The sequence below is a fragment of the Manis javanica genome, chromosome 3 (genome assembly GCF_040802235.1).
Source record: "Manis javanica isolate MJ-LG chromosome 3, MJ_LKY, whole genome shotgun sequence".
Classification (NCBI taxonomy): Eukaryota; Metazoa; Chordata; class Mammalia; order Pholidota; family Manidae; genus Manis; species Manis javanica.
The window spans coordinates 150,635,827-150,653,611 of NC_133158.1; the positions used below are offsets into that span (position 1 = coordinate 150,635,827).

Consider the following 17,785-nt stretch of genomic DNA (forward strand, 5'->3'; position numbering starts at 1 on the left):
TAAATAGCAAATGTACAAAATTTCACATATCAAGAAAATGTTAATTAGACTTCAATAAAAACCTTGAATGGGAGATAAGAAGATACATACTATCACATATGGGGTGTTAGCATTACTGTTCATAATTGCCCGTGATGTTAAAATGAATATTACATATATAGTTCCTGTTCTCTTTGACATATAAACACTGAAAAGTCTAACTCATTTTACCAAGTACAGGGCACTTTCCCACATACAGAACTACTGTTCTATGAGATTACTTTAAAATTCTAGTTTTTAAAATATAAAATGATTTTGTTTTTCTATCTAAATCTTGGCGCATCCTATTTAAACACTTGCAGCATGTGGGATGAACATTTGTTAGAAAGGTATCTGCCTACTGAGTCTTGTCAGGAATGGCACTGTAAAACAAAGCTGCCATTGAGAAACACGGATTACTTAACTGGCATCCTTGTAACAGCTGCAATTAGTCTGTTATCACAATTAGACTGTGGGCACAATGATCAGTGATTACACTCTGTAATGGAGCCAGGGAGGCATCCTCTCAGGAGTTATGTCACCCTCCTAGGCATTACTTAACACTTTGAAGAGCTGTCATTTGCTATGACTACTGAGTCCAAGACTTGTGAAGGACAACAACAAAAACACACCAGTGATGACAAAGACGTTAATCTGAGACAGTAGAGCAAGCAAAATTGAATACTGGGTTTAGAGCCTGTGCAGTCATTATCCTCTAATGGGAGGGTGGGAGGACTGGGTAAGAGAATGAAAAGGTGTAGAACAAAGAGTAACATAGTATTTAAAGAATATTAAAGTCAGTTTAAATATGGTACAGGTTGTTTTAATTTATTATTTATTTTTATGCTGCAATTTGCCTATTATATTCCATCCCATGCATACGTAAGCCTGCACATGCTGAAAATGAGTTAACCTTTTCCTCGCTCTCTGAAACCCTAAAGCTTTTATGATTGGAATTTTAGTTGGAGTTATCGTCATTACCATTATAACCAATGCACACAGTTTTGAGAGGGGTTTGCAGCAAATAAACATAAGGCAGCAATGGAAACACTAGCCAGGGTGCAATAACTCACAAACAGGAAGATATAATGCTGTAGGACCCGCTTACCAAAAACAAAAGTTGCTTTAAAAATGACCATAATATCCATCTTTACATCAAATGGGTTGATTTATTAATAATGATGCACAAATAGCCAATACAAATTTTTCCTGAATTTTCAGTACAAGGCAAAATTTAAGTGAATGTATCTGTCAATTTAAATTTCCCCTATGAAGATACCTGCACAGCAGAATACTGTGTTTCTAAGGTATGCATTACTTTAATTACATGACTTTAAAATTTTTTAATTGAGCTACATGAAGATGCAGGAAAAATAACTAAGAAGGTTATTTACAAATGAGATGTGTGCAAGAGAAGGAAAAGAAGTGGAAGAGAGAAAATTACAATGGAGATTTGGCTAGGGGTTCAAAATTTAGACATGGTAATTCAAGCTTATTTAGGTATATAATGATAAGAAATAAAAAGCTGATTTTAGGTCTTCCGAAAGTAATTTGTAAGTGATTTGTATCATATAAGACAAAAAGTTGACAATCATCTGAATCAGTTGATTCTCAAAATTGATATCCAAAGAAGCCAAAAGCCTCATGTAATTTATTTCTTTTTATTTAGTATACTGAATTCCATTCTATTACTTATCGAATTCAAGAAACAACAAAATAAACAGTGCTTACTACATTCCAGGCTTTATTCTAAACTCTTAGACCTGCCTATAAAAGTGCTATCAGGGAATGTTTTATCAAATTATGTTTAAACTCATTTAAACAAAACCCTACAAAATAATTCCATTTTCCCTATTTTACAGTTGAAAAAATGAAGGTGTTGAGAGATCATAACTTGTGGAAAAGCTGGTTTAAACTTCCCAGCCTGATTTACAATCACTATACTAAGTTTCAAGTAAACTGTCTGCATTAATTTCATTGATTATAATAAAGGTGACAAGCTGGAAATCTTTTTTTTCTTTTCTTTCTGTAAAAACAACCCCATCCCCCTGCATCTCCCTCTCACTTCCACCTTCTAAGAAAGTTTCCTGGCTTTTGGTTTCCTTATTTATGGTAGAACTGTAGCATAAAGCTGAAGCTGCTTAATGAAAATTTAACTATGGATCTTTTAAAATCATAAGCTTACACCGATTGAGGGCAATATGCTAGGACGAGGGAAGTGAGGTGTGCTTCTGAGAGTGACAGGTAGGCAAAAAAGGTGAGGAAGAGCAGAGAATTTCACAAGACAGAAGAGATGGGGTGTTCTACAGGGTCCATGGGTAGTCGTGATGCAGCCTGCTTGCTTCTACAACAGCCCTGTGGGCAGCAGGCTGTCAAGGGAATGGGTTGCATTTGAGGGTAAGGGGCTTCAGTAAGGATGCTTGTACCCAAAGCAGCCACTAAACTGCTGGGGTACCTGCCTCCAAGAGATCTTGTAAACCTGGACAGTGATCACACCATCAGTGGCCAGTGCTGACTGAAGAATGAAGGCAGAGAGCCTGAGACCTGAGACTACTGGACCACAGAAACCTCTCTCTGAGGGTAGGGGTGGGCATGAAGAGGAGATGTGAGGATGGGGTCTGGAATCCCAGTGACATCTGCTATTTCTATAGAACACAGTGAGATTATAGAGTTTAGACTAGTTAGACTTAATTTATATTCAAGAAAATAAACTGATGTAAATTAAAAATGATTTTTCTTATACACTCTAGTTTTGGGGGTGAAATTCACACCTACAACCTAAGTAGACCCTAGACTATGCACAGTCTGTATGAAAAATCAATAGTCTTAAAAGGTGATGATTTTTAAAAAGCATGTATCTAAAAAAATTTTTTTTAATTTGAATGTAAACTTAATCTACTACCTGTATTTACCTTTAAAAGAGATGGACAGTGGAAAGCACTAGCCATGGCTAGTTCCATTTTCCCAAATTATTTTTTAGGTCTTCATTTAAAGAGCTCACACACTGATCCAAGACCACCTGACCTGAATTCAAGTTCTGTCTAAACCTTCCAAGCCATTTAAATTAGGGAAAATCACTGGATCTCTCTGGGCACAAAACTACTCATTGGTACAATGGGGATATTAATGCCAGCCTTTTCAAGATGTTGTAAGAAAAAGTGAGAGAATAAATATAAAACATCCAGTGCAACATGGCACAGAGCAAACACTCGTTGAAGGAAGCCGTTTTGAAAGAAATATATGAACAACTTGGCCTAAAGTAACATGGAGATGTGGGGCTTGCAAATGGAGAGTATGTATATTTTCTGAAGAATTTATATTTTGCTTTTTATTTGAACACTCTTAGACAAATATTTCTGGATTCTAGAATTAACCCTTGGGTCATCGTTTGCAGTCTCTAGTGTAAATACTGGAACAACATATGGCATACAACAAATGTATTTTGATTGGATGGATGGATGGATGGATGGATGGATGGATGGATGGATGGATGGATGGATGGATGGATGGATGGATAAGACAGAAAACAGGGAAGGAGATAAGTAGACAGAAAGGAAGGGGGCAATGAGGGAGAGAGGGAAGGATATTTGGAAAGATAGATGGATAAATGGATGGGTAGATACGGGCATGGATGGATGATGTGTAAATGAGTAGATGCCACGTAAGTCCAATTTTGTTCTTCAAATTCATGGTACAAATTTTTCTTAGCTGCTTGGGGCTTGCTAAAAACCCTGACTTTGTCAGCAAACTAGTGTGTATATATAGCCACCTGCTCTAAGGAGTTAGACAACCATGCTTCACTGTAACTTCAAAGAAGTAGACCTGCATATGCCTAAAGTCATTAAGGAAGCAACAGACTACAGAGCTCTAAACTCTAAACTGCAAAAAATAAATGATTTCCATTTTCTTCTCAGTTCTAATAAAGCCTTCAGAATATACATCCCAAATTATTATATTGTATTCTGATGACTGCTCTGATCATATAATTCTTTTGTATGTCTGCAGAATAATCTAGACTTTGGAAAATCAACTTTTCTCAGAGGTAGTATACATGAAATTACATACAAATTTGTGTTAAGATGGACTTCCTACAGTTTTCAAAGGGTATTTAGAAAAACTGAATTAGTGAATAAAATTTTTAAATTGAGAAATTTTCACATATAAACATCCATATGATGTTTCCAGAAAATCTGGGGGAAAAACTTAAGATCTGCCAACACTGAACATGAGGGCCACTGCATTAAGTTGTGAAGGGTCTGAACCAACAACCCTAGGAGGCATAGACAAAAGCACCCTATGATGTACATAGAGCCACAAAGGGTATTCAGTGCATGACTGGTATAACCTGCCAGGCAGATATTCCTCTCAGGCAACAAAAGTCTAAGTCTGAACATTGGCTGCCCCCTTTAGATTGGGCCTGGGCTCTCCCACGTATTCCAGACCCCTCAGCTCCTAATTTATTTCTTGCTTCACTTGTTCATGTTTCCTGCCTGACCCCTAAGGAATCTGAGTTTACATTTTCTGCATTAGTTTCCTTCTAGCTGTCTGAGAAAGTGGTTTGGCAGAAGTAAAGATGGGCTGTCCATTTTCACCACTAATGTCATAGAGCCAGTTTTTGTGCACACAGGCACATATGATAAATAATGAAAATATTTCTACAGAATAATGGCGACACTACCTACTTCTGATTATATGACTAATCAACATTAAGTTGAAGCTTAAGACCTTTAAAACTAGGGTACAAATACATATTATTTTATATTACTATTGCAATAATTTCATATCATGTTAATTATAAATATCAAGAACAAAATATCTCTGATGCAAAACTCATCATAAAAATGCAAATGTATCTTTATACATTTTATTTCAACTAACAAAGCCTAATTTCTATGAGGGAGAGACAAACACGATTCTCATTTCTGAGTTGTTTACTGTTTCTCCCTTACTTGCCCCTTACCTCTGCACTGTGCTCTGTCCTATGCACAAACTAACAGTCACTGTAGGGAGAGACTATTGTCATAAACAAGGGCCATACATATCATTCAATGAACGGTCATTTAGAGAAGTCTTTTGTCATTTGAATGTTGCTGGAGAAACTAATGCAAAACCACGTGATAAAACAGATTATTTTAAGTTTCTTAAAATAATATATGGAAGAAGTTAGACTTGTTTTCATTTTTAGATTTTAAGCAAACTGTCATTTCTAATGGTAATATTTTATTTAACGAAATAAACTGACAAAAATAAGAGAAGCTTAAGAAATAGAGTTAATGTAATATCTTTTGTATATTGACAGCTGGTAACTACACTTTCATGGTGAGTATTTAGTAATTTACATAATTATGGAATCACTATGTTGTCCAACTGAAACCAATATAATATTGCATATCACCTACATTTCAATTAAAAAAGAATAAACCAAAAAAATTTTTTTAAATTTCTTCCAACAGATTATGGTAGTTACTTGCACTCCAATGAAGCTGTCTAGTCATCCAACTATAGAAAAATTGATAGGTTATTTGTTGGAGAAAACATAAATCTAGGGACATGGAGATTTATAAACATACAGAAGCAAAAATATTAATTTCTGGAAGTATCTGAAAAACTATATTTGCTAAGAAGTTTTAATCTTATAAAACAAGAGAAATGGGAATTTTCCCTCAGAATGAAACAAATGGCCTATTGATCAAAGTGTTTTAACTTTTATTCTAAAATGGGTAAATTGCAACTTGACAGATACTATTTCAGGAATATAAATATCATTTTATCAAAGGTGCCTAGGGCATAGGCTATTTCAGTTAGTGGAGTATTCTAGTTCACTGAATGTTACTACATTTCTATATAATGATGGTCAGTTTTCAAAAATGCGCTGTATAAAAAGTTGTGCTTAGTAATAAAAATGAATGTGAATATAACATTTTGGTCATTATTCAAAAAACAATTATCATATTCCCTCATGGCATTAAGAACATCTTGAACTGTAAATACTGGCAATATGGAATAATGTAGTAATGGGGCTAGATCTTTGACATATATACCTAGTCATTATTAGTTTAATGACATAAAGTTATTTTATTAAATAAATCTATGAACCCAAGGTAATTTTTTTTACGAAGGTTAGGAGGTGAAGAGAAAAATGGGATTAGAGTCTGGTTAGTTTAATTCCAGATTACAAGGAGTTTAACATGTTAGTTTAATTCCAGATTACAAGGAGTTTAACATGTATTTGCTTAAGTAAATGAAGAGTGAGTGAAAATAATAAGTTTCTAGGTAAATGGCTGATTATGTTTTTTAATTTTATGTCCTTGGGGATAGTTCTAGAATATGATTATATGACTAGATGAAATCAGCTGAAACCACAAATGCTTAACTCAACAATAATGTAAATGTCACTGGGTACATAGGGCTATTTCATTATCAGGTCAGAAGCAATAATGATTTTAAGCAATGCACTGATTGATGCTGAGAAGAGCACTTTTTAAGAGCTCTAGAACACAAAGTCAGCTTTTTATTTTCCACCTTGAAAACAAAAAGGCTGATAAATTAAAATCAGAACTAAAAGTGTCATTTTATATAATTTAAATGACCTCTACAATATCATGAAGGCAAAGGGGTCTTACAGCAGGAAAGTGTCATAAAATAGCTTGACAGACATATAACAGTGTTGAGGAAAGAGAAAAAGAAGAGAACTGTACTTCAATTCCAAATTCCACAAACAAAAATAAATATATAAAACATCACTGCTCTTTACTCATTTCTCATTAAGCTAAAATTCGTAGTTTTTAAGGAAAGCCACAGGAGATATCTCAGATAAGGCTCCACAGTTGACCTTACCTTCCACCTTATCTATGACTAACAGCAAACTGGGGCCTCATTTCTCTGCTCTACTGGTAGAACTCTATGCACCTCATCAGATTCATTTACGAACAAATGCAAACTCCTTACCTGGTGGGAGAAACGCTGTATGCTGTTGTAACTGCATGTTGGCTAGGGCCTGTTGGTATTGGAAAATACCAGTGTTAAAGACTGCGGTGGCACCGTTGGTTTTTTCAAGAGCAGGCCTCTTTGGTAATGGGGGAAGTACAGCTTGAGGAATTCCCTGTTTAATGAATGAGTATAAAAAACAAATACCAGTAAAAAGAGAAAAAGAAAAAAAAATCAGTTGAAGGCTAAAATTGTTAGGAAGCATGAGCAAGCAAGCAGCAGAGCACTTAACTACCCAAGGGAATAAAAAATCCAATAAATAAAAATTTTTTAAAAAAAGCAAGATAAAAGCTTTAAAGGAAGCATTATTTTTGTCCAGAAAAAAAAAAGAGATAAAACCCCACCAGTACGAGAGCATGTTACAATGTGTTAAAGTGTTTTTAGCCCCATAATGCTTCAGGCTTTCTGTGAGAAGCCACTGATTGGGAAAAGAAGAAAAGCTGCACTGCGAGCTCCATGAGGATTGACAAGTATAAGCAATGTTAATAGTTAATTGTAGAGTGACTGAAACAGGTCAAATAAAATCTAACCCCACTCTGCTCCTCCCCCGGATCTAACCTAGACATGCAAATGTCCCAGAGCATGCAAGTTTTTTTTTTCTTAAACACTGAACTATAAATATTCAAAAGTAAATAATTCTATCACTTAAGCCATGCTAATAACCAAACAGGTACATAAATATACAGTCAAAAATACATTCTTAATGTCCGTAAAGTATTTCATTAGAACATTCTACAATGTAGTTAAACTGAATGTGGGCTGCTGGGCTTTCAGAATCTTTCACTGCACGATATCCGTCCAGGTACATATATTATAGTCTTTCCACCAATTTTGTCAGGAAACCACACTCAGTTTTTCATTGTACTTTACAACTTCATAACAGAAAAAGGAATATATATTTTTAAATTGATAAAAAAAAAAACTTGTATCTACAATAAAGCTACATGCCAAGCTAAAAGGTGAAAGGTCATAGTACCAGGTCAAAGGTTGCCTCGAGGGGTCGCTTCAGTGATTTGACAGCCGACTGAGTCTTAATTAGCAGGCAGCGAGCACATGATGGCAATGGGCCAGTGGGGTTCAAGCGCATTAACATAAACAGCAAGCAGAGGTGCATCATGGGGGCAGCAGTGCATTTTTGGGTAGGTGAGAAAAAACAAATAAAAAAACAAATCATCGGAATGCCATATACAACGAATAACAAGACTAAGCATGCACAATAAAGGCACTACTGAGTTGTTATTGGGAGGATAACTCCTCTTTGTAGTTAATTACAAACAAGATACTCTAACAGAAAAAAAAAAAAAAGAGTGAAAGGAGGAGAGGAGAGAGTCTGCCTTCTGTATTTTTGCTCAAGTATCCGTAACACAGAAAAGACCTCTCTCGTGATTATTTTACTGTGCTATGTGATACCACAAGGTGACTTTTATGAATATTTTAATGCTTAGGTCATATTTTTATGTAAAAAAAGGACAACATTAAAACAGGTAAGCAAAGAACAAAGATGGACTCATTAAAATCAGCTATTAGATCACATTAAAATTTACCTTAATAATGTAGTTTAGTTTCTGTTCTTAATGATCAATTTCTAACTCCTTGAGTACCTGTCTTTCTTTTTTTTATATAATGGCATAGTCAGGCTTCTCTATGTTTACAATACTGTTTATGCCACAATGTTATTTAAGACAATCTAGACAGCATACTGTTCAAAATCTTGTAGCTCATTCTAAACACAATTTTGTTGAAGCAATTCTCCTAAACAGTTCCAGATTATGTTATTGTCAAAAGCAAGATAAATGTAGAGAAGAGCCTTGATGTGCAAAAGAACACACCGAAGGAAAACAATGGCTGATTAGATGGCACACAGAAATAAGAGGACCAAAAATGGCAATATCGTTAAATCAAAAAGGAGACAGGTGTTCTTTACAAAGCAGAAATTTCAGAAACCCTACATTCAGAATAAGACAGAGTATTAAGAGTTAGGCCAAGGGTAGAAGCAATCTGAACCATTTGAGGAGTTACGCTCACTTCTTTGAATGGTAACTTCATTATGTATTGTCTGGGATACCTGAACAAACATATCTTCAGCAAAACTTAAAAAAAAAAGAGGTTAATAAATGAATAGCTTGTAGTCAGATATAGTTGTTCACTTTGTCTTTTTGACTGCCAACAAGGAGAGAGCTCATGTCTACTCACCATGGCGGCTGCAGTGGCTGCAGCCTGCGCTGCTGCAGCCTGGTTGACCTGGTATTGGGCAGCCTTGATCTTGGCTTGCAGATGTGCGGGAGGATGAAAGTATTTGCACTTTTCCCGAGAGCATCTCCCTTTGATGTAATCCATACACACGGTGACTGTGTTGTCATTGGTGTCAATCATGGTGCTGTCAGCAGGATGAGCAAATCGACAATCGTTTTCTCCTCTGTTGCAATTTCCACGCTGGTACTCTCGACATACCTACGAGGTCAGTAAGTGCATGGGGGTCAGGCAATATGGACAAGCAGAATCTTTCTGAGGAATTTAACAAAGTGCAAAGTTGGTGATAGAAGGCTCCAGGTGAAAGGGGAAAAGATAATTTGCAAGAAAAGCACAAAAGAATTGGAAAAATTCCTAGTCTAGGATACAATTTATGACCCCATTTTCAGTAAAATGTCCATGAGGGAGAAAATGCATTTATAATACTAATTATAGTAAAGCATTTAATTTTAATTATGTTGCTATACTTATTAATTACCAAGGGAAATACAGGAACTTTACAGTGACAAAACCTGGAAGATATCACTGTAACCAAGTGACCAAAGTTAATGTCACCAATAGTAAGATACAGTGACATCATGTACCTATTGATAGAACGCTATGAAAAATAGGGCACAACATCACTGCAGATGTATTATTGCAGAGAGTGCATTACCCAAATTTAATCATAAGGAAACATAGGACAAACTGAAGTGGAAGGATGTTTTATAAAATGACTAATCAGTGCTGTTCCAAAAAAAAGTACCTGACCAGGTGTCAAGGTCATGAAAGACAAAGACTAAAACACAGACACAGACTGGATGATCCTAGAGTCAAAGAAAGGATATTGGTAGGACAACTGGTGAAATTTGATTAAGGCCTGCAGATGGGTTAAGAGAAGCATCTCGTTGCTAATTTTCTGGCTTTAAGTGATAATATGGTTAGGTAAGATGTTAACAGTTAGGTAAGTGGGATGAGGGATAGGTAGCAACTCTTAGTTCTGCTTTTATACTTGTAAATCATTTCAGTTAGCACAAAAGTTGCAAAGTATAAAAAAGTAAAATCTGACAGCATTTTAGTAAGATGTTTCTAAGAGTTTTTTTATCATTAGACATTGAGTTAGTAGCTTTACAAAGCAGACAGAAAAGATAAGTTTTTGTTATTATCAATTTGTTTTATATATATTAACTTTGGGGTCCCTGGGTAAAAGGTGAAAATATTTTATTTCTCACTCATCTGCTCGATTTTGATCCTTGGTATCAAGGCTTGTCACAGTGCCTCTTCCTATCACAAGTTTGACAGCACTGTCTTCATTTGGGATAGTTTGACCTTTTCACCACAAGAGGGCCGTCTAAAATACAGAATGCCTTTCTAGTATTTTCATGCTTTTACTTATATTTCAAGGGAACAGTTTTTATTTTCCACATATCTTTTCATAAGCTGTGTAAATACAGACCCTGAGCACTTTATTTTGAAGTTCAGCAAGAAAGAGAAACAGGAACCCTGTGAGAATTTAAAAGCAAAGGTTTTCCTATACTTACTTGTATATATAAAATGATCACATTGAATTTTGTTTTTCCCTTTATATTCATATCCCATTTATTAAGGAAAGTGCTTCCTTTTAAAAGGGTTTCTATGATTTGTATCATGCTACATCTTTAAAAGAGCATTACAAATGATATTTTGGACTATTTGGAAACCTCAAGTTTCATCACCTCATTCCATTTATTTAATTTATAAAATTTATAATATCAAATAACTACTATGCGTGCCAAACACTCTGGGGAATTAAGAATACAAAACTTAGGAAGTTACAGGAGGCCCTATTTTGTTTTATCATTGCATTTATCTTCTTGAACAGAAGAAAATAAGGATAACCAGGAACTTATAATTGGAAAAGCAAAACTGATTAAGCTGTTATCCAGAACTGTTGTCCTTCATTCTGGTTGAGCATTGAAATTAGCTGTGGCACTTCTGAAACCTCAAATCCTCATTCTCCACACAAAGCCAACTTACTCAATTAGGTTCATGAAAACAGACAGCAAGAGAGACACTCAAATGAAACAGAAATTTTCTATGTATGTACAAAAAATTTATGCTACATTTATAGTATGGCATAAACAAAAAGGTTACTCTTTTGGTTAAGCAAATCTATGTCAATCCTCATTAAATAGGAAACTATAGGTGGTCTCACCCTACTGCTTAGCCCTTCAGTAGCTTTCTCAAATATGCTTATAAAAAATTGGCAGCAGGTGAATTAACACTCTATTTTCCAGGTTATCTGACTTTTTGCCACGTTAGCAAGAATGAAGGTCTACATAGGTAGTCTATTTGTAGAATCTTTAATAACTATTAAAGTCAAGATCTGCTGTTTTCCAAAAAAACAATTACGCTGGTGACTGTGCCAGAAATTTGAGTGTCATTCTCCCAAAATACAACCTGATTACTAGGCTGACTTTGATTTCCTATTTCTCTCTCCATTTCAAGATTCTTTCCATTTTCAGTGATGAAAATTTAGGTTCAGGTTGCATAAAAATGGTCATTCTATAGAGACAATAGTTCTGTAACATCTTTCAATGTTGACAGATAGTAACTGCACTAGTTGGGATAAGCATTTAATAATGAAGATAACTGTAGAATCACTATGTTGTATATACTTAAAACCAATATAATATTGTATAACAACTATAGTAAAAAATACTTTAAAAAGTCATTCTAAGACATCTTTTCATTCCTCTCCATTTGCTTTATGCATATGTATGTGTGTTTATTACCATTTTGTACTTTGTACTCTTTTGCAGGATGCATTTACGGAGAATTCTAAATATATTTAAACAGAGTACATAATTAGCAATTAGCTAAGAATCTGTCCTAAAACCAGCCTTTTCTGAGGTTCAAAGAATTTAATCAACTGCTTTTACATGACACATACTTCTGACTGTTTTGTATTTTTATGTTTTTCCAGTTTAAGGTTCTTCTGACATGGGAAACGGGACTGAAGAAATATACTGAAAAAGCTGTTCTCCCATTATTTCTGTCTTTGAAAAAATAAGGAAGAAATAGAAAATCTACTGTGAAGTTTATACTGGTAAGCGCTACAGGCCAGAGAGGCTAGCGGTGTTTGCCAAGCATTAGATGTACATCTGGATGGTTGGTACCTAAGTGAACAGAACAAAATCCCAAAGCCTTTATAACACATTTTTCTCTGCTAAGCAACATCAGTAAAATGGGATCTATCCCTTGACTGGAGGAAATGGGTTGGGCTAGGTTTTGCTGATAAACTCAAGAAAACTTTAGACCATACTGATCTTGAAAAGAAATCTTTTGAAAAGAGATCTTTTAGTTTTACATTAGCAGACTATAATTAACTGATAAAATGTCAACAAATTTAATCTCATAATTCAAATCAGGATAAGAAATTGTATGATTTACCAAACAGAATTTGGAATACATAAGTAAAATTAAATTTGAAAATCCTAACAACATTATGGTTCTTCTTTCTACTTCCACCTAGTCTTCTGCATACACACATTTTGCAAATAGTTGTAATTATAGTACAGGTACTACTTGGTGACCTGTTTTTGCTCAACAGTGTAGCATAAGCATTTTTTCATTTTACTAAATAGTGTCCAGAGTGATCATTTTTGATGGCTGCATCAAATTTAATCAAATAGTTGTGCATAATATATAACTTTTTCAGAGAACATCTAGATTATTTCCAATATTTTATATTACAAATAATATTGCTAAGAATATATTAATGACTATAAACATTTTAAAACCATTTTTTTCTAAGGTTAAATGTGCAGAAATAACATTAGTAGGTCAACAAATAATATAAGTACTTTTTACAGTTTGATAAAATGGTTGTCAAACACAGATTAAAATAATTCTATCTACTTAGCTAAACAGTGTGTTTTAATAAAGAAAAATGTGGGGTCTTTTATTCTGTAAGTTGATATTAAGGAAGGATTTGTTTTGTAAATCAGGTAAGTTTTATAAACTTTCATACAAAACAGGTAAGAGGTAGTTTGTACAGTAAAACCATCATTTCAATAGATATTCACTGAAAAATTTAAATACTAAATTCCTTTTCCAGAAACATCTGTGAATCAATCTATAAAACTTTAAATAATTTTTAAAAAGTATTCAGAAAGCTTCCCAAAGAATATGAATTAATTCTAAATAACCCTTCCTTTGTTAATTAAGTAGAAGCAGCATAGCGGAAAGGGGGATAAGTTTGGAACCAAAAGTTGTGGGTCCTATCTAGTACCCACTTTACTAGTTATGGAATCGTGAATACTGAATAAGATAATGTATAGATAGTTTAAAACACAATACAAACCTGTCTAAAATAAACAGTTCTGTTATCTGATCTCTAGTTTTCTATAAACAAGACAAACATATTTCAAAATGGTCACAATAATAATAGGTTTTAGGAGTTGGATTAAATTCAGCAATGTTTGGAAAGTGAAGGCATTGGGGTTCTAAAGACATTAAGGTCAATGTTTGAATTTATTCAAAACTGGACAGCATTTGCATGATCTTGAAGAAGAGATCCTTTTGAAGTAATATGTTTTGTGCTCACCATATTTAACTCAGCCCTCCTTGGAGAATAATATCCAAAGACAGGAGCAGAGAGCTCATTATATAATAGGAACAGGAACTTGTCTATTTTAATATTTTGGGAAGTCAGTTTAAACCGTAATGACAAATATTAAGGAACTTATTCTAAGACATATACATATCTGTTATTCAACAATAAGAATCATAGGCTTTTTATTAAGCTTGAGCTACACAACATTTTAAAACAGGAATACTGGATAATCAATGATTTCATCAAAGTATCTACAGCATAATGTTCATGAGTATATAGTATAATGCAAAGAAATTATCTGTATTTTCAATTCAAAAAGGATCAAGATCTCATTTTAAAATTCTGGAGATTATGAGAAATGATCTTTGGTGATTGCATGTTTAACCCTCCCAAGATAAAATATCTAATGATGTGATATACAGTTTCAGTCTGTTATCAAATAATTGCACTAATTTGGTCCATCTGAACTTTGGTTTCCCTCTTCTAAAAAGCTGAAGGATAAAAGACCAATTTTAGCCACCTTGGAGGATTTCCATTAAGATTAAGCAGGAGTTTTCATTAAAATCTGAAAGGCAAATTACCATTAGGCCAGAGAACACAAGCATATTTCTATAAAGGAAATAGCTCAGAATTTGTCTCTTCACCACAGGTAATAAAAAATATCAAATATACATATCAAAGTATCTGACTATTTAGGAATGAACACCTAAAGAAAACTTCCCATTAAATACACTTCCAGGTTTTCATTTATCCTTTCCTATGAATGAATTTGTAAACCAACAGGACATGAAAATACAAACAACTCTGAAAATAGCTAATGAATGCGCCAAAATGCTTAAATCTATAGTTACTGTTATTACTCTTTTTAAACAGGTGCACCAATTTTAGGGACATTTTAACTTTGACTGGGATAAGTAATAAGCGCAAGAACAGCCAACAATGAGTGGCTAAGCTAAGTTTAGCATTTATCCTATTTTAAACAACTTACAACTCTCATCACAAAAACAAAACTCAAACTAATCACTGACAGAAATAAGTAACAGAGACCAGGTGTTTTAAATGGAGGTGCGATTACATGTTAAAGAGCCACTCTCAGGACATACTACACATTAAAAAAGAAAAAATTAAACTACATTGACCTAGGTACACAAAACTTTTCACATGTCTTGGCAGTTTTCTAAAGAAATTAAAATATCATATAAGAGGTGGCCAAACCCCCTCTACAAAAATACAGTATTAAAATAATCCTATCAATAAACCTTTCTTATATTTGCTTTTCTAATCTTATTTTCAATTGAATCTTTTATTTGCAAAAGATCATGTCAAATCCATTAAGTCCTATAAAAATCTCAACCTAGGCATGTCTTCCATCAGCACATGAATCCTCCTTTACCCTTAAATGCTCTTTTTCTATGTAGTCAGTAGGTATACTTTTTATGTCTATGTGAAAAAAACTCACGAGACTCTTTTGTGTCAATAAGCAGTGGAAGCATTCAGTGCCCCAATTAGAAACTCATGTTATGGTTCCTCCAATGGAATGAACCTTTCAGGACAAGAATAATTTCAACTTAAAACAAGCAAAGCCCAACTGAAAATATCAGAAGCAAAGTACCTTGCCCACCGTTCTTTTCTTTTTTTTATTTTATTTTGGTATCATTAGTATACACTTACATGAGCAACATTATGATTACTAGATTCCCCCCATTATCAGGCCCCCACCACACAGCCCATTACAGTCACTGTCCATCAGTGTACTAAGATGCTACAGAATCACTACTTGTCTTCTCTGTGCTATACTGCCTTCCCATACCCACCCCCTACATTATGTGTACTAATCATAATGCCCTTTTTCACCTTATTCCTCTCTTCCCACACATCCTCCCCAGTTCCTTTCCCATTAGTCCATTCTTGGTTTCTGTGAGTCTGCTGCTGTTTTGTTCCTTCAATTCTTGTGTTGTTCTTATACGCCACAGATGAGTGAAATCATTTGATACTTGTCGTTCTCAGCCTGGCTTATTTCACTGAGCATAATACCCTCCAACACCATCCATGTTGTTGCAAAAGGAAGGATTTGTTTTCTTCTTATGGTTGAATAATTTTCCATTGTGTATATGAGCCATATCTTCTTTATCCATTCATCTACTGATGGATACTTAGGTTGCTTCCATTTCTTGGCTATTGTAAATAGTGCTGCGATAAACATAGGGGTGCATATGTCTTTTTGAGACTGGGCTCCTGCATTCTTAGGAAAAATTCCTAGAAGTGGAATTCCTGGGTCAAATGGTATTTCTATTTTGAGTTTTTGAGGAACCTCCATACTGCTTTCCACAATGGTTGAACTAGTTTACAGTTCCACCAGCAGTGTAGGAGGGTTCCCCTTTCTCCACATCCTGCCCAACATTTGTTGTTGTTTGTCTTTTGGATGGTGGCCATCCTAACTGGTGTGAGGTGATATCTCGTTGTGGTTTTAATTTGCATTTCTATGATGATTAGCAATGTAGAGCATCTTTTCATGTGCCTGTTGGCCACCTGAATTTCTTCTTTGGAGAAGTGTCTGTTCAGATCCTCTGCCCATTTATTAGTTGGATTATTTGCTTTTTGTCTGTTAAGGTGCATGAGCTCTTTATAAATTTTGGATGTCAACCCTTTATTGGATATGTCATTTATGAATATATTCTCCCATACTGTAGGATGCCTTTTGTTTTATTGATGGTGACCTTTGCTGTACAGAAGCTTCTCAGCTTGTTATAGTCCCATTTGTTCATTTTTACTTTTGTTACCCTTGCCCGGGGAGATGTATTCATGAAGAAGTTGCTCATGTTTATGTCCAAGAGATTTTTTTGCCTATGTTTTTTTCTATGAGTTTTATGGTGTCATGACTTACATTCAGGTCTTTGATCCATTTCGAATTTACTTTTGTGTATGGGGTTAAACAAATGATCCAGTTTCATTCTCTTGTATGTAGCTGTCCAGTTTTGTCAAAACCAGCTGTTGAAGAAGCTGTCATTTCCCCATTGTATATCCTTGACTTCTTTATCATACATTAATTGACCATATATTCTTGGGTTAATATCTGCATTCTCTATTCTGTTCCACTGGTCTATGGGTCTACTCTTGTGCCAGTACCAAATTGTCTTGATTACTGTAGCTCTTCAGTAGAGTTTGAACTTGGGAAGTTAGATCTCCCTGCTTTATTCTTCCTTCTCAGGATAGCTTTGGTTATTCGGGGTCTTTTGTGGTTCCATATGACTTTAAGAACTGTTCGTTCCAGTTTGTTGAAGAATGCTGCTGGTATTTTGATAGGGATTGCATTGAATGTGTAGATTGCTTTAGGCAGGATGGCCATTTTGACAATATTAATTCTTCCTACCCAAGAGCACGGGATGAATTTCCATTTGTTTGTGTCCTCTTTAATTTCTCTTATGAGTGTCTTGTACTTTTCAGGGTATAGGTGTTTCACTTCCTTGGTCAGGTTTATTCCTATGTATTTTATTCTTTTTGATGCAATTGTGGATGGAATTGTTTTCCTGATTTCTCTTTCTGCTAGATCACTGTTAGAGTATGGGAATGCAACAGATTTCTGTATATTAATTTTGTATCCTGCAACTTTGCTGAATTCAGATATTAGTTCTAGTAGTTTTTGAGTGGATTCTGTAGCATTTTTTTTTGTGTACAATATCATGTCATCTACAAACAGTGACAGTTTGACTTCTTCCTTACCAATCTGGATGCCTATTATTTCTTTGTATTGTCTGACTGCCATGGCTAGGACCTCCAGTACTATGTTGAATAAAATTGGGGAGGGTGGGCATCCCTGCCTTGTTCCCAATCTTAGATGAAAAGCTTTCAGGTTCTTGATGTTAAGTATGATGCTAGCTGTGGGTTTGTCATATACAGCCTTTATTATGTTGAGGTATGCACCCTCTATACCTATTTTGTTAGAGTTTTTATCAT

General features: G+C 34.7%; 1 protein-coding gene across 20 annotated transcripts in view; it reads right to left on the reverse strand.

Annotated features, from left to right (window-relative positions):
• Nucleotides 1-17,785, reverse strand: part of MBNL1 (muscleblind like splicing regulator 1) — a 206,906-nt gene that overhangs the window by 10,588 nt on the left and 178,533 nt on the right. For 18 of the 20 annotated variants that reach the window (XR_005058490.2, XR_005058489.2, XM_017677209.3 and 15 more), the window contains 3 exons: nt 9,199-9,456; nt 7,982-8,035; nt 6,967-7,120 (listed from right to left, as the gene is read on the reverse strand). Coding sequence is in view for 18 of the 20 variants with exons in the window: in XM_017677209.3 (XP_017532698.1) it covers nt 6,967-7,120; nt 7,982-8,035; nt 9,199-9,456 (466 nt within the window). In the remaining 2 variants the exon portion in view is untranslated. The remainder of the gene's footprint in view (nt 1-6,966; nt 7,121-7,981; nt 8,036-9,198; nt 9,457-17,785) is intronic. The other 2 variants (XM_017677216.3, XM_017677215.3) reach the window with 1 other exon arrangement.